The following is a 23,724-nucleotide window of genomic DNA, read 5'->3' on the forward strand; positions in this document are numbered from 1 at the left end:
TGGCAAAGGAGCCAACGCCTAGAGGCCGGGGTCCCTTCGCCGCCTCCCATAAAATATTTGAGAGGACCGCCCCCCCCAATGTTGATGGGCATTGCCATTCAAATGGTATGCATACACCACATCATGTGATCGATTATGCAGGGAGGGGCTTACCTGAGCCTCCGCAATATTTTATTCAAGTTGGTACCCCTGGATGATGGCCTATCTAAGTGTAAAGCAATACCATGTGGCACCCTTCTATGTTGCTGATGTAGTATTAAAAAACCCATCCTACTCTGTTTGCCAACCTCGCACAAACACTGCAAATCCCTGGTAGGTGCTGGAACTGATGCAGAGATGCTGTAAAAGCTTTCAAAAGTTATGCCACTACAAAGGATAAACAGCAGCAGCAGCAGAAACCACACATATCTGTAACACTTAATCAGGTCTGGGGTTTTTGCTAAGTAAAGAAATCTGCCCTTTTCTCCTAGCTGCAAACAGAGCCCTTTTCTTCCAGTAGCGAGAAACTGTGCACAGGAAAGAGTTTGTGAGCAACAAAGCCCCATTTACACAGTAGTTTTGGATAAGCCTGGCACTCACTGCTGTGTAGGTGGAGCTGCTGGGAGCAATCTGCCCTTCCTATACAGTATGTGGCTAGCTGACTGACAAGGACAACTGAGAAGGAAAAGAAAATAACCAAATTCCTGCACTGCCCTTAATTTGATGACGGTTCTCTGGAGTTCAGAGTTCTGAAACCATTTTCTAGTGTACGATTGAACTTTGTTTTTAAACCAAGCCCATAGGAAAGCTCTGTACAGTAATGCATACATACTGGAAGAGCGAGTTAAAAGACAAAATACTGTGAAACTAAATGCCTTGTGGACAGGATCAGTCAAAGGAAGCTATGGGTGTCTTTAGGAAAATAATAGGAATTGTGACATACATACATAGGCAGCTATTTTGCTGTCAAAAATTCCAAAATAGCCTTGTAATTATCAACTAATAAAAATCTTAGTCATTCTTCAACTTTTTAACATTGCTTTTACTACTTTAACAATTAAAGGGAAAAGGTAAAGGGACGCCTGACCATTAGGTCCAGTGGTGACTGACTCTGGGGCTGCAGTGCTCATCTCACTCTATAGGCCGAGGGAGCTGGCGTACAGCTTCCGGGTCATGTGGCCAGCGTGACTAAGCCACTTCTGGTGAATCAGAGCAGCGCACGGAAATGCTGTTTACCACCCCGCCGGAGCGGTACCTATTTATCTACTTGCACGTTGATGTGCTTTCGAACTGCTAGGTTGGTAGGAGCAGGGACCGAGCAATGGGAGCTCACCCCGTCGCAGGGATTCGAACCGCCAACCTTCTGATCGGCAAGTCCTAGAATGCCCAATCTAGGACGCCGATCAGAAGGTTGGCGGTTCAAATCCCCACGACGGGGTGAGCTCCCGTGACTCGGTCCCTGCTCCTGCTAACCCAGCAGTTCGAAAGCACATCAATGTACAAGTAGATAAATAGGTACCGCTCCGGCGGGGTGGTAAACAGCGTTTCCGTGCGCTGCTCTGGTTCGCCAGAAGTGGCTTAGTCATGCTGGCCCCATGACCCGGAAGCTGTACGCCAGCTCCCTCGGCCTGTAGAGTGAGATGAGCCCTGCAGCCCCAGAGTTTGCCACAAGTGGACCTAATGGTCGAGGTGCCTTTACCTTTATAGGGTACAAGGGAGCATTATTGTTTGTTTTCTTTATGTATTGCCAAAAGTGTTCGGATGCTTCCGCCGCTTGTGGAGGCAGTTGCAGAGTTTGCTGTTTCCTTCATTCTTCGAGATTCATCTGCATTGAGACTATCGCTGCTGCTTTCCCTGGAGCTCTTTTTTGTTTCAGTTATGCTTTTAATTCTTCCCAGTGCTTTATTAATGGAGTCTGCCTGTATACACATAAGAGGTACATTTTTTAGCATAAAGAAACGGAAAGGTTTGGAATCCTCTGCATTTCTGCCTAACTTTAAGAGATACAGTTTTGCAGTATAGCCGTACTTGGTTAGGATGCATTACTTGTATCAATACAGTCGTACCTTGGTTCGTGAACACCTTGCGAGTCGAATGTTTTGGCACCTGAACAACGCAAACCTGGGAGTGAGTGTTCCAGTTTGCGAACGTTCTTTGGAACCCGAATGTCTGACGTGGCTTCTGATTGGCTGCAGAAGCTTCCTACAGCCACTTGTTCTCATGAACACTTTTAATAAATGCTGGCATATTGACAGTTGGATGATTATCCTCTTGAGGTTTAAGGATGAGTGACACTTGATTCTGCTTTAGTGCCAGTGGCCGTTTCTGGCCTGTCTTGAATAGCTGCCCTTTGCAGAGTGCAATAGCAACAGCCTAAATTACAGGTTACCCGTGTATATGCTACTGTAGGTAGGCAATCTTGGTCGAGGAAAGGTCACAGCTAGCATGCCAGCTACAGCTGTGCATTGGTAATGTGCACTAAAAGGGTGCACAGTAATTGAAGAATAATGCATGGCTTCAATTCTTTGCTGAAGGGAAGGGGAAGCACGAAACAAGAAGGATCAGAAAGAACAGTATTTACTAACCTACCAGATAAATTAGTGCTGCATAAGAAATGCTCATTACACCAGTGAGGGCGGTCTTCGTTGGATAGGAAAGGACATCATAAAGGAACATGGATTTTTCCTGTAGAGAAGAAGAAGAAGAGTTTGGACTTGATATCCTGCCTTTCACTCCCCTTAAGGAGTCTCAAAGCGGCTAACAGTCTCCTTCCCCTTCATCCCCCACAACAAACACTCTGTGAGGTGAGTGAGTCTGAGAGACTTCAGAGAAGTATGACTGGCCCAAGGTCACCCAGCAGCTGCATGTGGAGGAGCGGGGAAGCGAACCCAGTTCACCAGATTACGAGTCCACCGCTCTTAACCACTACACCAAGCTGGGATTCATAGTCAAGGAATTCATTCTTCTGCCATATTGCAGTTTGGTATACATGATCCTTTCAAAGTTTAGCACTTTTAAGTTCCTTTGGTTTGAACGGGAGAGTTAAGACCTTGCTTATATCTTCCTTATTTAAATCAATGGGACATAAAGCTCAACATGGATAACAAGCTAATATTCACATGCTAGACAGTTCCTAAATATTTCCATGCAGAGCTCCTGATGTGGTTTGCTAACTCTCTGTGCGCCCACACACTATCGCTGCTGCCCCAGACAAATTATGGGGAGGGGGAGACTTGGGGAAAATCCCTCACACACTCACTTAGAACTCACTTAGAAAATATGAGATGGTTATGTTGAAATTCCTAATAAAATATTTTTTTAAAAAAGAAAAGAAAATATGAGATGGAGCAGTCACACTCATTGCCTACCTTCAATTTATAAAGAGGTTGTTTGGGAACATTCAGTTTCTGAAAGAGACCATGTGATACCCTATGCAGCTCTGCCAATTTTTGAATAAGATGTGGCTGCACGAATTTAGCAATTGATTTTGAAGAGCGGGGGAGATGAGCTAGCCCATGCCTAATTACTGCACAAGCGGAAGAAAACACTCTCGCCACAACAGACCTAGACTCCTGAACAGTGCAATTGCCGTCCTGAAAAATAAGTCAATACAAGGAGGGAGAGAAAAAAATAGTCAAATTACGGTACTCGGGGGGGGGGGGGGAGGACGGTTTGATGCATTAAGACCTAGAGCATTCGGTAGAGCATTCGGGATCACATGAAAATTCCAGATTTCACCTTAAGTATGCATTATGTGTCTAGGAAAGAGGGAAAGTGATGTGGTCAGATGTGAAAGAGGACAAGGCTCCTGTACCTTTAACAGTTGTCTAGATGAATTTCAGCAGGCTTAGCTTCCAAAACGTGCTCCTCCCATTGAAATTCCCTTACCAGGGGAACAGAGGAAATGAGTGGCGTGACCCTAACAGACGCTACAAAAGGGCTGGTCATGCAGCCATCTTCCCTTTTCCGCCTTATTCTGTTTCGCCTTTTGCTGTCTGCTGGCTCTCAGCCAGCAGCACATGGGCTCATCCCTCACAGAGGATGAACCCCCACTTTTCTCTGTATCTGTAACTACAAGATAAAGCCTGCCTTCAGGACCATACAGTGAACTGCATGTAAGCAAACTTTATCATTATCATTATCATTAAAAGGAAGACTGCTGGGTCATTATTCTTTTTAAGAGGGAACTAAATTAATTTGAACCGCCAACCTTCTGATCGGCGTCCTAGATTGGGCATTCTAGAACTTGCCGATCAAAAGGTTGGCGGTTCAAATCCCCACAACGGGGTGAGCTCCTGTTGCTCGGTCCCTGCTCCTGCCCAACCTAGCAGTTCGAAAGCACGTCAACATGCAAGTAGATAAATAGGTACCGCTCCGGCGGGAAGGTAAACAACATTTCCGTGCGGTGCTCTGGTTCGCCAGAAGTGGCTTAGTCACTCTGGCCACATGACCCGGAAGCTGTACGCCAGCTCCCTTGGCCTATAGAGTGAGATGAGTGCTGCAGCCCCAGAGTCGGTCACCACTGGAACTAATGGTCAGGCGTCCCTTTACCTTTTCCCTTTAATTGTTAAAGTAGTAAAAGCAATGTTAAAAAGTTGAAGAATGACTAAGATTTTTATTAGTTGATAATTACAAGGCTATTTTGGAATTTTTGACAGCAAAATAGCTGCCTATGTATGTATGTCACAATTCCTATGATTTTCCTAAAGATACTCATAGCTTCCTTTGACTGATCCTGTCCAAAAAGCAAGGTGGAAAAAATGCTCTGGGGTTTCTGGGTTATATAGTACCTAACATTCTTAGAATTCTGTTTCAGAATGAATGAAAAGTTCCAAAGTCCCCTCCCTTGACTTTTAAAACAGAGTACAGTGAATGTTGGATGGAATGTGTGTGAGTTTTACTTTAAGAAAATTTAGTGGCCTACTCTGCCTTGGGTATATTAATATTACAATTTATTTTTCTGTTTATCAATTGTATGCTTTGAGATACTGAGAATGCAGACTTATGCATATCTACTCAGGAAAGTTGGTTGTATTTAGCTTAATAGAACTTAGATGTTTATATATTTGTACTGTTACTGCACATAACTGCATATATTTTTTCTACACTGACAAAAAAAGATTGGGTGGAAAGGCACTAATTATATATTTCGTTCCAATTCTTGCTAGGACATATTAGCCAGGCAGTGCCCTCCTCACATGGCTGGTGAAATAAACTGTTATTACACCATTCCTGGAATCCATTTACTGAAGACATGGGGGACAAAAAGGATGTGCACACATTTCTGTTTACATTGCATCAAGGGTGCTCCCACCACTGGTTTGGGAAGCGATGTTCACATATATCTGCCCTGTATCTATTCTGTTGTTTTTAATAAAATACTGTGTTTTGATACTTTCCCCCCTAAACCAACCTCAATCCGAATTGAGAAAACAAATGATGTAGCAGCATTTTTAGCTGGTAATATGTACATAGCCATTGAGTCAGGTGTTTTTTGCAGTCCTGCTTAGTACTGGATTGTTGCCAATAGCTGCAAATTTCACATTACGCTTCTAATATTACAGTATGTGTAGCTGTAGTGCGTAATATTTTCATGCCATACTCTAGGTTCCCTTTGGCACTTCTAAATTGTATCGGATAAAATCTGTTTGCTAAATTACCTTTCCAGCAATGTAGAGAAAACATTTATAAATCCTACTACAGTCTAGGGAGAGGGTGTGTGGCTGGGGAGAGTTCTGACTGCTGGGTAGAGACCAAGGGACCCACATTCAGCCGTTGGACCTGAGATTTCCCATCCTTGTTGTATCTAACCAATACTTCTCTGGGAGAAACTGTTCCCGCTAGTACGAAAGAGGCAGTAGTGAGGATGCTACTTTTAAAGGTCCTCACATGATACTCATAACTCCAATTTTGGACTAAGTGGTCTGTGTCTGAGCAACAGTGGGTACTCCTGAATTATGCAGGTAATCTGTCCCACAGAGCCAAGGTCTTGCCACAGTTATGCATGCCCTCATCACCTCTTGATGCACTACAATACATGGGCTGCCCATTAAGATAGTTTGGAAACTTAAGTTGGTCCAGAATGCAGAAGCTGCTGCGTGTTAACTGCCAGAAACAAATGCCATCAATGTTGCAAGAGAAATCACTGCTTAAAATGTTCTCACACTAATTTCAAAGCCTGATATGAGGCGGGGTCAGGGGTGGAAAGTAGTACCAGACTGAATCCCAAATTACATATATAAATTACTTTCTCTGAGGGTCCAATACTGAATATCTGCAGTGGCTCCTGTCTCTGTCAAAGCCCAATTATCCCCAACAATTGATTACTACCCCTTTTCTATTTCTTACTAGATGAAATTCAGGATTCACACTTCACCGGTATCCAAAATATACATCTAGGTTAGGTCTCGGCCTGCATGTCAGTGGGATTACTTAAAAGAACTAAACATGCATATTTCATCTGTCAGAAATCTGGATATTCTTTTCAATTGCTTTCCATGTGGCAGAAATCTCCATTGATGCAAAGGAGGAAAATATCCCATTGTGTTTTGGTCTGTTTATTTTGACTGCTCAGCAAGTTATGTTGTTAATTGTTTACTTTCTTAACGGTTCTAACTTGTGACCTGTGCACTTTAAACTGGCTAGTTTTCTCTGTACACAGATTAATCAATTGCTTTTCGTGTGTGTTCCTTTTCTGTCTCTGCAAACTATTCAGTAGCTTTTAGGATTTGTAAGCTTTATCACGTGTACTGGGTGACTGTTATTTCACTAAAAGCTATTTTTTATAAAATGAGCCTCGCAGACACCACATTGCTTTTATTTAAGTGTTGTTTTACTCTGTTTTTGCACTGGCTATCTTTCTTCTTTGTAAGTCAGTAACATGGCTTTTATTGAAGAAATATTAAGTATAAATGGTATCCTCTACGAGTAATAAGTTGAGACAAGACTTAACAGTGTGATTTGATTAATCAACAGCTACAACAAGTAGTTTTCTGTTGGAGCCCCTCCTCACACCCCATGCTTCTCCAGGAATCATCCCTAAACTCCCGTCCCAGTTCTTTTTAAAGGGAATTCATGCAAATTACTAGGACTGTTATAATAGGATTAGGTTTATTGAAAGAAAAATGCAGGAGGATTTTTATATACTTTTCTAACTGATGTGGTATAACAAACTGCACACACACAACCTGCACATACTTGTGAAGTTCCCCTCCATTCAGAGAGTTTGGTAACCAAGACTTATATCTTGATTACCTTTAATCACCACATAATTATCTCTGCCGATGTGAGTGTCAGCAATCAACAACTAGTCTGCCATCACTCCTCCCCAGAAGACGCGCATTTCCCCTCCATTCAGATAGTCATGCTGACTTAAGAGTCCGGGTGAAGGAGCAGGGGACATCAGGGGCAGAGCTACTCAGATCTGCTCCTTGCTCCCATGTTGATGTGGATATAAGAAAGGGAAAGTTCCTTGAAATTATAATATGATGCAGTGCTGACTCTGCATGCTAAAATGTATATACATATTTTCTTACACTTGAGAATGGGAGGGAAGGAAGCATTTTGAGAGTGGGCTGACTGGGTGACACATATAAACACCGGCATATATATTGCTTGGTTTTGCACTGTTTGGGATTAGTCTCAAAACTGATATACTCTTTAGCACAATATGATTTCCCTAGATGAGCAGCAGTGAATACAATCAATGGAAAAAATATTGCATAAAAAATGTTTACTATAAAATCATTAATAGTAGTAACAATAATATACAATAAGAACAAGAAATTACAATATTAGTATACTGACATTGACATAGAACTACTTTAACCATTGTCTGAAATTTTTGTTTTCTACAATGTTTATTTTCTAACTGTTGCATTTCATAGTCCTCTGCACAATATATAAATATTTAATTTTGCATCATTATTTTGCTAGCTCCATATAATAGAAAATTTGATACTATTTAAGACTTCTTCCTTCTAAGACATCATATATATCATTCAATGTATATTCGAGGTATTTTATAAGTTCTTCTGAGTCTTTTTCTAAATAGCTAGTTATAATACTTCCTACCCAATCATCAAACATGTTATATCCAACTCCGAAACCATCTGGCACGACTGGTCCAAACCCACCATGATTAATTGCTTCACTGCCTAATGTACTAGTTGAAATTATAATATGGTTTATGTTTTTGTAGGCTGGGTCATTATAAATATCAGGCATACGTCCACCTCTGCGCTGGACGAGGTACTTCAAGGCAAATAAATGGCGATCAAATCCTTGGCCTGGATTTAAAGAAAAGGGCAAATGCATAGTGTAAGTATTAAAACAACAACAGGGCTTACAGATCCTGCCTACTAAAAGAGGCCACAAATACTTGAAACCCACACATGAATGACCAAAAGCTCAGGTGAAAAGGAAAGCTAGCTATGTTCACTGATTTCAAGCGGTCTGCCCTGATTATGACTACCCTTGGATACAACCTACTGTACAGAAAATGAGCTAGAGTATTTTGATTATATACTTAGTAAATATAATTTTCCATTCTAGTTATATGAAATAGAAAACACTATTTACACATGATTTTGTGAAAACACCTCCATTAAGTGATAGCTTTTAAACAGCTTCAAGCGGTTTCTTCTATCATTGATGCCATTCCTGATTTTTATCATATTTTCCTGTTATCCTGGAATGACCTGCAACTTTGTCTAATGATGCCAGACAGCTAGACACCCATGAGTATCCCCAAAGATACACTGAAATGTCTCCCCACTAAGCATAACCATACGCCATCTTACTAGGGGGTGTATGGCCACATTTGGTGTAGCATGACATGCATGTGCCTACCTTCCTCCTGATCTTCTGTGCTATATCTCTTCTCTGTTGGTTAGAGCATGGTGCTGATAAAGCCAAGGTTGCAGGTATGGTCCCCGTATGGGACAGCTGCATAGTCCTTATTACAGGGGGTTGGTCCCTTCCAACTCTACAGTTCTGTGATTCTCCCACACAACTGAGCCCAAGAATCTGAAAGCGTTTATTTTTTTCTCTTAGATACAACTTTTCATTGTGTGGTTTAGCACTAATTGGTCTCAACAAACCAGCTTCATAATCTATGGATTCAAGTTGGTATATTTAATGGTGAACTATGGTCTGTGGTTTAGATGAAAAAAGGCAAATTTAAGCTTCTAAGCGCCTCCAGGCTACAGGAGGAAATAAGAGGGGAAAGCATGTAAACCTGGAAGGAAGGTAGGCTCATAAATGCCATCCTAAAACACTATTTAGCATGGCATCTGAATGTCTATGACTGTTAGGAAATATGCCGAATTTTAGAACATTCCTGTTTCATAGAGTATTTATTTTATTTAAGGCTGTGTTTGATCGTCTAGCAATCTCAGGAGAGTACACTGAAACAAATAAACAGACTTCAAATTACAGGGCAGATAAAAACGAACCACACCAAGTACAATAGTAATTAAAACAAATTCAGATAACCTACATAACTAAGAGAATTGTTTAGCAAATATCTAAGCAATACTGTTTTTAGCTGGTGACAAAAACTCAAATGTTGGTGCTAGCCATATCCTGAAAGGGAGGGCATTCCACACCCGGGGCTCCACCACAGAGGAGGCCCTCTCTTAGGCTACCACACAGCAGATGTCATTGAAGTGTGGTAAAACGTAACTGGCATCCCTCAATGACCTTAATTTAGGGACAGGACAGTTGTGAATAGACTCTCCTAGTTTCACGAAGTTCCAAAGGACCTAAGTAAGCTGCTATCAAGTGAGGTGCTATTACTGTTATGTCAGTTAGTGTTTTAAATGTTGAAATGTTTTTGTTTTTGTTGTTCTTGTTTTTAAGATGTTTTCAGCTTGTATTTTTGTTGTGAACTGCCCTGAGAACTACGGATGAAGGGCGGTATACAAATTTAATAAATAAATAAATAAAATAAATGAATAAAGCTGGCTTTTGAATGATTCAGAATTTTTTATCAGACCAAAAGAAAGAAAAGCCCTAATGCTGTATCACTGGGGTGATGCTACCTACCAAGTTCTGCTAGAATAACAAAAGATACAAGATTTTAGAATGCAGACGCTGTAAAGAATAGATGTTGCTGGTGGGTTTAATACAAATAGCTCCTCTAGGGGTACAGAACTGGACCTATAATAACCAAAATGCAAATAGCTCTTCATAATTGCAAATCTAGCCAATTTTGAATTACAGAGAATCCTTCAAAGAAGAGACTTTTTTAAAAGTCACATATCTTCATTTCAACATGTTTTGTACTCTTCATTTAGAGAGCTTTTATTTTAAAAGGCATGTGGTGAGAGGTTAACATTATAAATATACTAGAGAAAGGGCATTTTTCTCCTCATAAGAACCAGTATGGTGTAGTGATCAGATCAGGGCTAAGGCCACTGGAGTTCAAAGCCCCATTCAGCCATAAATCTCAGGCTAGTCACAAAGGCTGCTGCAATCTTTTGCACTGTTACCTAGTAATAAGTAAGTCCCATTGAATTCAATTAACTTAATCTTGAGCAGACATGTATAGGATTGTGCTGTCAATCTGTCAGCCTAACTTACCTCACAGGGTTGTTGTGAGGATAAAATGGGCATGGGAGAATGACGTATAATGCCTTGAGCTCCTCAGAGGAAGGGGGATATATAAATGAAATAAAGTATGAAAAATATCACTGCACTATCTATCTCTCAGCAAGGTCTTTAGTTAAATGAAGAAAAGCCAGAATGAATTATCTCCATGTGAAAACTCCTAGGAAACATTACCCTTTCTGTAAGACAAGTCAAACAACAGAAATCCAATATGTATGAGAAAATGTTGAAAAGGCCTAACCTAATGTAGCCTCCAGCTGCAAGCGTCTATGATACTTCGAACATTCGTCAATCATGTTTCTCATATCTTCAGTGCTATGCTTCCCTCGTTGATCAATAAATGCAACTGTACATTTTTTTGTGTACACAGATGTTGGTCGAATTGTTTCAGTGCGACCATGCTTAAAAGCTGCAGTACTACATGCTTCGTAAGAAGGAAGAAGTTTTCCATACTGGTGATAGACAGCCATCTGGCATGCAAGCTGAAACACAGCATCAGGGCTCAAATTTTGATTTATTAAATATTGTTTTCCAAACTTTTTATACTTAAGCGTTCTAACACAGAACATTCCCCTTTTTTGATCAAATTTCTGACGTGCAGCGCTTATAGCAGATGTTATTGTGTGATCCATATTAAATTCAAGCTTGTCACATGATGTAACAAATAGAGCTGGACTGGCTTGTGGTACAAGAGCCGGGTGCTCTGTGCTGTCTCTATAGACTTCATTAATAAAACGCAGAATTGCAATTCCATCTCCCCAAGAGTGTTCAAAATTTATTCCGGCAGTACCATCACTAGTGACAATCAGACTAAAAGATTTGTCAAACCAGCGATTGAAACCATATCCATGAAGAAAACAATGAGTGAGTTCAAGTTCATTTTGGGGGGAAGCTCTATCTAAGCAAAGACAAAATACGGCACTGTCAATTTTCTTGAGGTTTTCTTCGTTACCTTTTTGAACAAGTTCCTGTCTTAGTGTTGCCCAGGTATTTCTGTCTTCAGTTGTCAGGTAGCAAAGTTCAAACTTAGGCAACCGATCAGCATCGTGTATTATTTGTGTTAAATGAGCCAGGATTTCAGATGGGTGTAGAATGTTACCAAAAGCATCCAATACTTCAAAAACATAGAGATGTCCATTTCTCATCACCAACAGATGTCTTGCAAATTCACTTGTGAACAATGCATCTTTGCTTAAATTAGGAATTCTGGTGCTGTTGAAGAGTGACTTATATTGTGACATGTCTAAAGGATATGCATTCACCAAATACGCTCCATACCAGGATATACTAGGTGGAAGAATACGGATAAAATGTTTGAATACTTTACTCTGACCCCATTTGCGATTGACATAATATATATCTGGCCGCAAATAGTTATTCTTCAGGCTGTTAAGAAATTTTAACGATGATACAACCAGATTTGTTGCTCTCACTATTTGCCTGTTGTATTCCGGTTTTGGGTCAGGATTTAAAGTAATGAAAGGGTTGTAGTTTAAAACAATTGGATCTCTTGCAGAAAGATACATATCATACCAGGGCCCTACAAAAAATAAAATAAAAAAATATCCAGTTAATAAAATGCACATTTGTCTCTTTGATATATCAAAGATAGTTGCACAATCAAATCCAAGAGGTCACCAGTGTGGATAACAATCACTGTCACATGTGCCATTAAAGAAAAAAGTCTACCTTAAGAAAGTTGAAGTCTTACCCAAATAAGAACAGTTTTGGTCACACACACACCCTCAAAAAAGATATTGTAGAGCTGGAAGATGTGCAGTTCACAAAACGATCAAGGGGCTGGAGCAACTTCCCTAGGATGAAGATTTTTGTTTGTTTTTTTTAGCTTAGAAAAAAAGCAGGCATAAGGGAACATGATAGACATGTACAAAAGTATGTGTGGTGTTGAAAAATTCAATACCCCAGAGTAATCAGTTGAAGCTGAATTTCAGGGAGATTCAGGACAGAGAAATAAAAATAATGTATTTCATGCAGGGTATTGGTAAACTATGGAATTTTGTTACCATGTAATGTAGTGATGGCTGACAACTTAATCAGCTCTACAGGGGGATTAGATGAATTTATGGAGGATAAACCTATCAATGATGGCTATATATTCCCTCCAATATCAGAAGTATGCCTCTAAATGCTAGTTGCTGGGAATCTTAAGTGGGAGAGTGCTATTGTGCTTATGTCCTGCTTATGGGATTCCCATAGATATTTACTTAGTCAACAGCAACAGAGTGCTCAACTATACCGGCTTTTGGTCTGATCCAATAAGCTCTTCTTATATTGGTCAATATTTATTCACCTAATACTAACAGAATATGTGTATTCATTAAGCTAAAGGTAAAGGGTAAAGGGACCCCTGACAATTAAGTCCAGTCATGAGCGACTCTGGGGTTGCAGCACTCATCTCGCTTTAAAGGCCGAGGGAGCCAGCGTTTGTCTGCTTCCACAGACAGTTTTTTCCAGGTCATGTGGCCAGCATGACTAAGCCATTTCTGGCGAAACCAGAGCAGTGCACAGAAAAGATGTTTACCTTCCAGCCGAAGCAGTACCTATTTATCTACTTGCACTGTGTGCTTTCAAACTGCTAGGTTGGCAGGAATTCATTAAGCTAATGAATACTAAATAAGGATATTATCTGGAGAATATGCAACACAGAGACTTGACTGTTCCAAAACTTGAAACAAAACCAGTGATTTAAGAACTTTGAAAAACACTTAAGATAACAATTAATTTTTTTTGTGGGGAGTAATAGAAGTCAAGACTATATATGCTTCTGAGGACCAAAAGATACAGGATAACGTGTAGTCTACCAGACAGAAAGTTTCAGCAGAGGTACAGAGTTCATTCAGCTGACCATTTTGAGTGCTTTGTTTTTCTGTTTGAATTGTGTTTTGTCTGCAATTTGAAAATGGAAAGTGATCATGTGACAATTCTGTTATTCACCTAGATATCATGAGTGAACTAGCCATTGTGTAATCAACTTTTTAAGTTTTGGGATAGAGCATTCAACTGCAGTCTCCACATGAAGTGGAATTCTTACATGACTACTTTATCACAAACATATAATCTGGTGGGGGAAAACAATCCTCACATAATGAGAGAGCATGGTTGTTGAAAAACAATTCCTAAACTGTCTCTGGAATAAACATCAATAATAATAAGAAAGTTCATGGGCATTTTTTTAATTGCAAGAATCTTAAAAACCAACCTGCTATATAACTTGTATGCTTATTAAGTCTATCATGTTCCAGAAGATCACGGTGTATTAACCTCCCTTCTCCAGCTTCAAACTTTCTAGCAATTTTTTCAGTATTTCTAGAAATTGAAAAAGTGTTACTCATCTTAGCACTGGATTTTAATAGTATTTATTATAATAAATTATAATATTTAGTTAATATAATTCCCTTTTATGTAACACATACAGTGTATATGCAATATATAGTGCCACCCTTACACACCTGGACATTAATGTAGGTTGTGCAGGAGCAGTGTTTCAACGAATCACACATTAAATAAACATTATATGAAATTAATGGATGAAGTAAATATGACTCTGAAAAGAGTCAAGTCAGGTGTGCTCCTTAATCAAAGTCAAGGCTAACAAATATTGTAAATAGAAATTGTTGTAATTCCAGGCTTGGAGTTTTTGAGGAAGTAAATGTTTATATGAATTCTATTTAGGAGTCCATAAAGACAGTTTGCTATGACAGGTCTTCCTGAACTTGCTGCATGAATCATTTACCTGGATTATCAACACAAATTCCAGGTCCACTATGGTGTCTACAAATTCCAGAGAACTCAGAAGAGTCTTCCACTGTGCATGTGGAAAGAACCTGAGGTGGGACTGGTCTCTCTTATCAGGGGCCTTAGCAGCTAGGTTTTAGAGAAGCAGAAGCAGCAAAAGGACTTGGGCTGTTTCTGCCACCTCTCAGACCCAGTATGAAGTCACACCAGAACCCCTTTCCCTGGTTCCTTCAGCAAAAGAAGGCAGAAGAAGCAGAAGTCCATCCCTAGTAGATTGTGCCGCTTCTGATTCTCCAAAGCTGAGCAGGAAGTGAGTGGTGGAGCATACCACTCCCTTGCATAATCTGCACACAGCAAAAAATTTGGGGGAAGGGGGAGAGGAAGTGCACTGCCAACTAAAAACAAGGGCTGGACCCCAATTATCAGGGAAACAGCACCAAAAACATACACGTCCCAAGTAAGTGTGCAAAGGATTGCATCTTAGATTGTTTTCATTCAACTAGGGATGCAAACTATGTTTTTAAGTCAAAGGTTTCACAGAAATTGTGGTTTCTGAGGAGCGGGAAGTGGCACCATACATTTTTCTGGGAAGGAGTTACCAGTAAATATAAGAAGCTATTTTACATTGAGTCAGAGAATATGTCCAGCTGGCTCAGGCTGTGTATACACAAGAGCCACTGAAGACTGTGTAGTTGTTTTTTTCTACATAGTCCACACACAATCTAGATCTTTTTTATTTTTTGGGCGCCCCCAAAAAGTGCTTCTTGAGAAATTGGTTCCATTTTCAAAAAGGAAAGCTCATTGCAGATTGATTCTGCATTACCCCACAATGTGTCCATTTGAAAAAAGGCCCTCTGCGTGGTTCCCTGTAATCTCACTTCTCGCAGTGTGAGGACCGCCAGAAGGGCCTTGGGCTGAACAATTGGGTGGTGACGTTCCTTCAGGTATACAGGGCTGAGGCCGTTTAGGGCTTTAAATGTCAGCACCAGCACTTTGAATTGTGCTCGGAAATGTACTGGGAGCCAATGTAGCTTTTCAGGACAGGTGTTATGTGGTTTCAGCAGCTGCTCCCAGTCACCAATCTAGCTGCCGCATTCTGGATTAACTGTAGTTCCGAGTCACCTTCAAATGTAGCCCCACGTAGAGCGCATCAAAGTAGTCCAAGTGGGAGATAACCAGCGCATCAAGACTGAAAGCAGCATGTTGAGGACAGGCATTAACAATTCTTGATCGAGAAAAGTTACATTTTTGTGCTACAAATGGGTTAGTGTGTACACAGCCTCTGTCTTATTTCTACACTAACTAATAGCATCTCTGCAGGGTTTCAGACAAGATGCTGAAGATTGAACCTGGGACAATCAGTATGCCAAGCATGTACTGTGCTACAGCTCTTCCTATTGGCAAGGAGCACCAATAGAAAACACATACAGAGCCATACAAGAGAGTAGTTGTTTAAGCAGCTGCTGGTGATAGAGCTGGAGAGCAAATGTTAATTTTTGTGTTTACATTTGACATATTGAAATAATTGCAAGTGTCATTTCTTGTACCTGTACTCTTCTTCATTCAATAGTGGCTTCTGGGCAGCTAAATATCTATTAATAGTATCCTCCAGTTTTGGAATAGGCAATCTACAAATGGATATTGACAAATTATAGATCTGGCACATAAATCCTCAGAGATTACTACCTCCCCTTCAATATACCAGCCCACCTGTTCATTCATATTTAAATTAATAATTTATGGCACATAGACACATAATTTATAGATTACCTGGAATGGGGGAGAATAAATACTCTTTTAATTTGCAAAGCCTTTGTTGCCTGATCACCCAGAGGTGATTCTTACTTGCCACAAGTATTATTTTAAAAAATTAAAGACAACTTAAATAATGAAGACACCAAAGCCTCTTATCTACAAATGTTAAAAACAGTAAGAGTGGAAAGACTACTAGTTCTATTTCCACAATGATACATTCGCACTGAATCTTTATGCCTTCTAAGATTTAAAGGATATAATGCACAATGAAAATCAGAGGAAGCGAAATAAATCACATATCAGGGACCCCCTACAGTAGCAAACCAGCAGTGCCTCACTCATACTGATTTATATCTGCAATGTCAGCAGGTGAGGACCAGTATGAGCTATCCCCATGCTCACAGAAACATGCATGCAGATACACAACAGAATTTTGTCCTGTGAGGATCAGAAGCGCTGAAACACTTGTCTCCTACAAAAAGCATCTTATTTCAAGCAGCTTAATGCTTCCTACAATCCTGCAGTATAATCAGGATGGTTAAACAGTTATTAAATGCTGCACACTTTCCACATGTGCACTACATCCATTTATGGATTGTGAGCAGCCATTGAAAAGGGTGCAACTATTCCAGTTAAACTAGACATATTAAGGCATAATTAGTCTTAATTAATGTTTAGGTTTACCAGGAAAACTGATATGAGATTAGTTTTAATAGAACAAATGTTAGGTGGACAGATGTGCACACAATGTCAATAAATATTATTTATAAATCAATCAATGAAGGAATCTTTCTCAGGTCCTCCTTCTGCCCAGGACATGCATGAGCTGGGCTGCAGTTTGTAAGTGTGTTGTGCAAATGCTCCCTGCAGTCCTCCAGAAGCTGGAAACAGGCTAGTTTAACCTCTGGTTTGCTAGTGAAACTGAATTACAGTGTCAAAAAATGATGCACATCTAAAAAGTGTGTCACCAACATGAAAAGCTTGGAAAGCTCTGGGCTTTGCTAACGTCCCTTATCAGTGTTGCATCTCTGCATGGTGTATCCACAATGGATCCTAGTGCTAAGCTGGCATGCACAAAAAGAGTCTTGTGGTGCCTTGACACCTAAGAGCGCAATCCTATCTGTTTACCAGAAAATGTACTTCCACAAAGCTCAACCAACTTGCCCTAAAGTAAGTGGCCATAGGATCGCAACCCAATATACTGCACAGCCTAAGTTTCTGCAGATGGTAACTGCATTAGTATTTAAGGCGACAGCTTTTAAAAATGGTCCTGAGACGACTCACAATGCAAACGTACAACGTGGTCAAATAAATCTTACTTATATTTTGCACTTAAGTGTGGAAGGAGGAGCTCACTCAAGTAGGATCAGCCCCAAGCACTCTGCCCAACAAGCGGGCCGGCTTTCACTTGAGGTGTCTTGTTGCGTTTGCTCTTAAGTGCAAACTACTGTGCATATATAACCCCTGTGGGAACGAGTGGCTTTTTGGGAAGAGCAGGAGGAGGAAGAAGAAGGAGGCATGAGGGACCTGCTCGCCTTCCCGCTTCCTCCTCAGCTCCTCTTTCTTCCTCACCCCCCACCCTGCAAGTCTGGAGCAACGGCGACGCGGGGGAACCTGGGCAAGCTGGGCTGGAAGTGCATGGTAGGAATGGTGCTCCGGTGCACGAAGTGATGGTCCGTGTCCTGCTCCGACACGATGCCTTCCAGCTGCCCCACGGTCCTCCAGTAGCGGCGGCTCCTGGCCGCGCTGCTCCACAGGGCCGCGGCGCCCCACCGTGGCCTCGCTCGGTGCATGTTACGTTGAGAAGGGGTGGGGGGGGAGCAGAGCAGGCGCCAACCGATCCTCGCCGGCACGCGCTTCTTAGAATGGCGGCAAACGGCCGCGCTCGGGCGGTAACCAGGGCAACGCGAGGGAGCGCGAGAGGCCGTTGCTCTTCTGCAGAGGAGGCGCGGGCGAGCGCTGAGGCGGCCTTGTTCTTTGAGTCTCCCTCATGGCCCCCTCGTCTGGTGCTCTTTTCTTTTTGGGGTTGGGGGGGTAGAGCTTCTCCCCCGCCTCATATTTTATTCCACCTCGGTCGGTGTATGTTTCTAGGTCACCCGTTTTACCTTGCAGTGCCGGATTTACGTATAAGCTAAACAAGCTATAGCTTTAAAAATTTAAAGAAAAAAACACAACTGGATGTAAATTTCCAAAATAGAAGATAAAAAACAAAATAAAACCTACATACAGCAACAGTGTTTTGTGTTGAGTAGGCGCCTATGATGTAAGTAATGGGCCCTGCTAGCCTGCTCCCTAAAATACCACTGGTTTGCTCATTTCTATATATAGGGTTGTATTTCACTATTAATATACTTCTTTTTAATTGTATTTCAGTTCAATAATTACTTTGATAAAATACATATTTTGTTATGTGCAAATGGCTTTAGATACCTATTAGGTCGATAAATTACCATATAGCATATGTTCAACACAAAAAACAGTGGCAATTTGTTGTTGACAAAGGACAGCTGGATATATAAAGGGCCCCATTACCTTCAGTAGCTTAGGGCCTCATCAAACTTAAATCTGTCCCAGAGTGGGACCCATTTTATGGAAGAAGGTGCAAAATAAATGACTCGGAAGCGCTGCTTCCCCATACCTAAAACCAGTTTTCCAACATGAGGGCAAACCTTGTTATTTTAAGGAGCAGGAAGCAAAAGTATTGAACACCCCCACCCCATCTCTTTCTGCTATTGGCCTAATGAAGCATGCTGAGAATAGTTCCACAGTATAAATAAGGTCACTCGTATTTTTTAAGGTGTAAATACATTTGCAGCCTCAAAGAGAAGACTCATGGGCGTAGCCAAAGGGGGTGGGCAGGGTGGCAGCTGCCCCATCAATAAAAATCAATAAAAATACTTAACTGAGATTCCCCCCCCCCCAACAAAAATCCTGGCTACGTCCTTGTCTGCAGACCGTATGTTTTTATCGGAATTAATTGCATATTTTATTTTGGAAAGCAACACATTGCAAAACCCAGAAGTAGTATTTCAATGCCTCCTGCCTTTGCTGCATTTATTAAGGATTTAAAAACAAAGCAAACAGGAAGGCTCCTCTCATGTGTTTTGTGTATCAACTATATGTAGGTAAAGCTACAAGCTAGGCGCACAGTTTTAGAAACCACAGATCGGCAATTTTGACAAAGCATTTGCCAAACACTTCTGAGAAACGCAGCCTGTTGGAATTAGCAATAGTAATTCTAGACATATGCCAACAGATCCAGCAGTGTTAGCAAAAAAGGGAGAACTTCTGGCTGTACATGCTGGACACATTAACACCACATGACCTCAGCCTAGTGACCAGCACCCTTGAGGGAATGAAGGCTTTCTGAGCATCCTCAAAGGTCTCTTAACTATCACCTGTGAAACAGCATCATTTTTATCAGAGCAGCTGATGAAGGTGGAAGCCAAAACGTTTTACTGTAAATAAAATTAAGATTTCTGTTTAGTCCTTGTAATAAATATGTGCTACAAGATCCAGAGCAAACTTGTCTGAAGTGCTCTTTGTTGCTTTTACTCTCCCCCTCCTCATATTTGGTAGCCATACCATGGTATCCAACTAAGTTCTGCTCAGAGTTAACCATTTAAAGTAATGCCTAAGCCATGTCAATTAGTTCTAATAGATCTACTCTTGAGTATAACAGACATTGGCGACAGCCCATATTGTTGCATCCATCTAAGTAAAAGTCCATTGCTTTCAATAGATCTGCAACTTAAGTTGGAGGCCATGCATATTCTGTTAATATTATTACTGTTAAGAATTCCTTTTTTATATAGCGAAATTGATTTGCAGTGGAATTGCTAGGAGCAGGGTTTTTTTTTTAATTAAGAGCCTCATAAAATACCTATTTCTCTTTTAAAAAGGTAACAGACATAGTGAACAAATTCTTACTGAACAAAAGATACTTTATTTAGAGACCACACCTTTAAAAAAATAATAATGTATATTTACAATCAAATATAAGATGCAATTTAACCTTCCTATTAATAACAAAGCAGGACGCAGCATCTGAAACGCCTTTTTTTTCTTCCCCAAAACAATGACACTGTTGTGCCAGTGAAAGGTCTGAAAGCAAATGTTTCAAATTGAGGGCATTTCTTTCTTGAGTGTAGACGCCTCTGCCCCAGCTCGGGCTGCCCGCCTTCCCGCATTTGGGAATGACTGGAAGTGGATTGGCTGCCAGTGAGCTCATGTATTTATGGATCTCTTTCCCGCTAGTAGCAGCAACAGCAATGTACCACGTAGGCTCCTTCCGTCCGGTGAGATGCTGCTGTTCCTAACGCCACACTTTGTTTTTCTCTCTCCCTCTGCTGACCTGACCGTATTATGTTGGCTCTGCAGAAATGTCGAGCCGCTCTTCCCTTTGCGGGTGCTAATACCCTTTGTTGGTAGGGTTTACTGACGTCACGAGGCAAATGGCTGAGCTCGAAGCTGGGAGCTGCTGAGTTTACGTGCTGCTTTCACCTTCGGCAGCAGCGAGCTGTTGTCACAGAGAGCTAAGGCTCATTTTCCACTTGCAGAGAAGGGATTGCTGAATAGGAGGAGGACGGTGGCGGAAGCACCCCACAGCCGTCGACGGGGTGAATGAAACAACCTCAGGAAATGGAGAAAGAATAAACCCAAGCAGCTTTGGATTTATAATGCAAGCAGCTTTTGCAGGATCCACAGTCACCTTGCTCTCCTGCTTTTGGATTTAAGATCATGTACGTGGGCTGTGTTATTTGTTCCTTTAGTGTTTCCTGTCTCTGGCAAAAACAACAACAACAAAACCCGTGTGCCTTGAGAAAATAATGATGATTCTTGTTGTCACTTGAAAAACATCATTTGCTTTCCCCCCTCTTCTCCCCTTCCCACATTCTCTTCATTTTGTCGTAATAGATGTTTGATACCAGCAGATTAAAAACATTGTTTATTTGTAGGTCAGTTCACGTTGTAGCTTTTGGAAATGAAAGAGGTGGCTTTTCCGAGGATGATCAGCAGAGGAGTCTGATTTGGACCTATCTTGGGAGAAGCGCTCTGGTTTCAGAGACTGACAGCAGCTTGTTGTTAAACTCTGCCAACTATGTTAGAAATCCTGCATTCACCGAATATCAAGCCTGTGTGTTTGGAAATGTCAGATTGGTGGTACATGACTGTCCTCTCTGGGTAAGAGACTGTAATATGAAATTAACAGAGCCATCTTAAATGTATTTACACAGGGGTCTAGTTGAGTTCCAAGGGGTTTACTTCCTTGTAATTATGCTAATATTGTAGCTTTTCAGTGCAATCCTAATCATGTCTTCTGAAGTAAGTCCTATTGAATTCAGTGGGGCTTACTCCCAGGTAAGTGGAATTAGGATTGCTGCCTTAGTTTGGTCAACTTCTAAACCAGTATAAGGTTATTAGAATATAGCTTCATAGAAAAAGAGAACTGAAAATACTATCTTCTGTAAATTACTGTGATTTGAATGAGTTCATTCCTTGAAGAAACGTGAAAAGATCAAAAGAAAGAGGACCATCACCTGCTGTTCTGATATGGAAGTCATGTGTTTCAGAGAATAAACACATCTTGTAGGGTTGAAAAACTGTATTAATGCAGACATTTAGCTGGAACTAATAGAACAGTAAAGCAGTTTAAGCAACTAATTTTCTATGAGGCTTTCGGCTTTGAATTTGATTGACAGTTGCATGATTACAAAGTTTTGAAAAGAGTGCATGTTCTGTTATTTATTTTTGTAATAAGTTGACCATATACCAATTTGGCTCTTAATAGTGTTTCTGGAGTTAGTGATAAGGTCACTTATCAGGAATCATATTTATAACTTTTTGATAAGACCTTTGGTAAATTATATTGGGTCAACTTATGGTTCTGTTAGAAAATTTCATTTATTTTCACTTAAATAGATTTCTTCCCTACCCTCAATCCTTGTATGCAACATCTTCATTTACAGATATTCTATAAAAAATCATGGCTTCCCAACCACACTTGGGCTGCATCGAAAGCACCACCACCACCATTTTTGGAGTGTTTGTGTATGCATTTAATAGGAACAATGTGATGTGAGTAAATTGAAAGAGAGGGGAAGAAAGACAGACATATGCAGTTTAAAATTTAAACATGGGGGCTAGGTCTGAAATGGCTGAAGACTATGGTTCTTTAGAAATTCCTAAATGTTTTGAGATGGCGTACATCAAGGAAAATCTTTCGAGTGACTGAATGGTGGTTATTTTGGAGTTGACTGGTATCTAAAGATGTAACATACAGTAGATTGTTAACAAGAATCTATTCCCTGAAATTATCTGATGGATGTGGACCACATTCTTTGGGCCTTTTCCAAAAAGCAGCTTATAATTTTGATACCCACCCTCTCTAGTGCCATTATATTTGCAACCCCTTGGAAAGGAAGAGGGGTAATCTTGTTGCTGAGCCATAGCCATTTTCAACATATTGGGATAAGTGTTGTATAGCAGAATTGCACAGTATCTGAAGAGAGTATATGGAAACCAGGGAAAACAAAAAATAATTTAAATGACAGGGCATTTAAAGTACAAAGTGGCACAGGTAGAGTGAGGAGTTACTATTGTGTTACTCTTCATTACATTGTTGTTGTAAGCATTATTAAGTAGTGAGACCATGATCATATAACTTCAGTGCAATAGTTGCTGTTGTAGGGGAGAAATTGAATTTTCATAGTAACTCAGTAATGAAGCTTTATTTTAGGGAACATTCAAATCTGTGAACTGGTGCAGTAGATGAAAAAGGTCCCCTGTATCCCTGGCATATGCATACCATGTGCCCAAAACAATATTGTCTAGGAAGAACTTTTGTTGTGTTAAAAATCCTATCGTTTAAGATAATTCTGGAGATTTTACAGATTTAAAAAGTGAATAATTACAAATAATGTTAAGATATCTTTTGCCTCATGACACATCCTGAGGACAATGTTTAACAATTCATTCTGAACTATTAAATCTAGAATGAATAACATGGTCTGGACCTATACCCACAGTTAAAAACATGAAATAGATTGAACAGCTTCACACAAAGCATTCATAGTTTGTAGTTTTTCTGATCATATGTGCAGAACAGTGATTTAAGATCATTACCCTTTATCAACCTGAGAGTCATCCACGACTGGACCTAATGGTAAGGGGTCCCTTTACCATTACCTTTACCCTTGCGGGATGCGGGTGGTGCTGTGGGTTAAAATACAGAGCCTAGGGCTTGCCGATCAGAAGGTTAGCGGTTTGAATCCCCGCGACGGGGTGAGCTTCCGTTGTTCGATCCCTGCTCCTGCCAACCTAGGAGTTCAAAAGCACAAAGTGCAAGTAGATAAATAGATACCGCTCTGGTGGGAAGGTAAATAGTGTTTCCATGCGCAGCTCTGGTTCGCCAGAAGCGGCTTAGTCATGCTGGCCACATGACCCGGAAACTGTACACCGGCTCCCTCGGCCAATAAAGTGAGATGAGTGCCACAACCCCAGAGTCGTCTGCGACTGGACCTAATGGTCAGGGGTCCCTTTACCTGTACCCTTTCTCAATCTGTGCTGTACAATGATTAGTATATGCATACATATGTTTGTGTATGGAAACATGCAGAGACA

The 23,724-nt window shown here is 40.7% G+C and overlaps 2 protein-coding genes and 1 long non-coding RNA gene across 8 annotated transcripts in view; 1 reads left to right on the plus strand and 2 right to left on the minus strand.

The window, feature by feature from the left end:
• Positions 1-1,556: 1,556 nt before the first annotated feature.
• Positions 1,557-4,166, minus strand: LOC310745047. Its single transcript, XR_014539845.1, has 3 exons — positions 3,348-4,166; positions 2,569-2,664; positions 1,557-1,898 (listed from the first exon to the last, which is right to left on the minus strand). It is a non-coding gene; the product is annotated as an uncharacterized lncRNA (long non-coding RNA).
• Positions 4,167-7,692: 3,526 nt separating this feature from the next.
• Positions 7,693-17,969, minus strand: LOC310744896 (carnitine O-palmitoyltransferase 2, mitochondrial-like). The gene is made up of 5 exons (XM_083576841.1): positions 17,716-17,969; positions 15,894-15,974; positions 13,811-13,917; positions 10,832-12,130; positions 7,693-8,267 (listed from the first exon to the last, which is right to left on the minus strand). The coding sequence occupies exons 1-5, from the start codon at positions 17,892-17,894 to the stop codon at positions 7,939-7,941; spliced, it is 1,995 nt and encodes a 664-aa protein (XP_083432967.1). The 5' UTR covers positions 17,895-17,969; the 3' UTR covers positions 7,693-7,938.
• RHOBTB3 (Rho related BTB domain containing 3) overlaps positions 17,332-23,724 on the plus strand; it is a 35,391-nt gene continuing 28,998 nt past the window's right edge. For 2 of the 6 annotated variants that reach the window (XR_014539792.1, XM_083576885.1), the window contains exons 1-2: positions 18,384-20,843; positions 21,060-21,285. Coding sequence is in view for 5 of the 6 variants with exons in the window: in XM_083576885.1 (XP_083433011.1) it covers positions 20,842-20,843; positions 21,060-21,285 (228 nt within the window). In the remaining variant the exon portion in view is untranslated. Of the gene's footprint in view, positions 17,743-18,009; positions 18,181-18,383; positions 20,844-21,059; positions 21,286-23,724 lie in introns of those variants that run through there. The other 4 variants (XM_083576889.1, XM_083576887.1, XM_083576886.1 and 1 more) reach the window with 4 other exon arrangements.

This window comes from Podarcis filfolensis, assembly GCF_964270895.1.
Source record: "Podarcis filfolensis genome assembly, chromosome: 11".
In the NCBI taxonomy this organism is placed as follows: Eukaryota; Metazoa; Chordata; class Lepidosauria; order Squamata; family Lacertidae; genus Podarcis; species Podarcis filfolensis.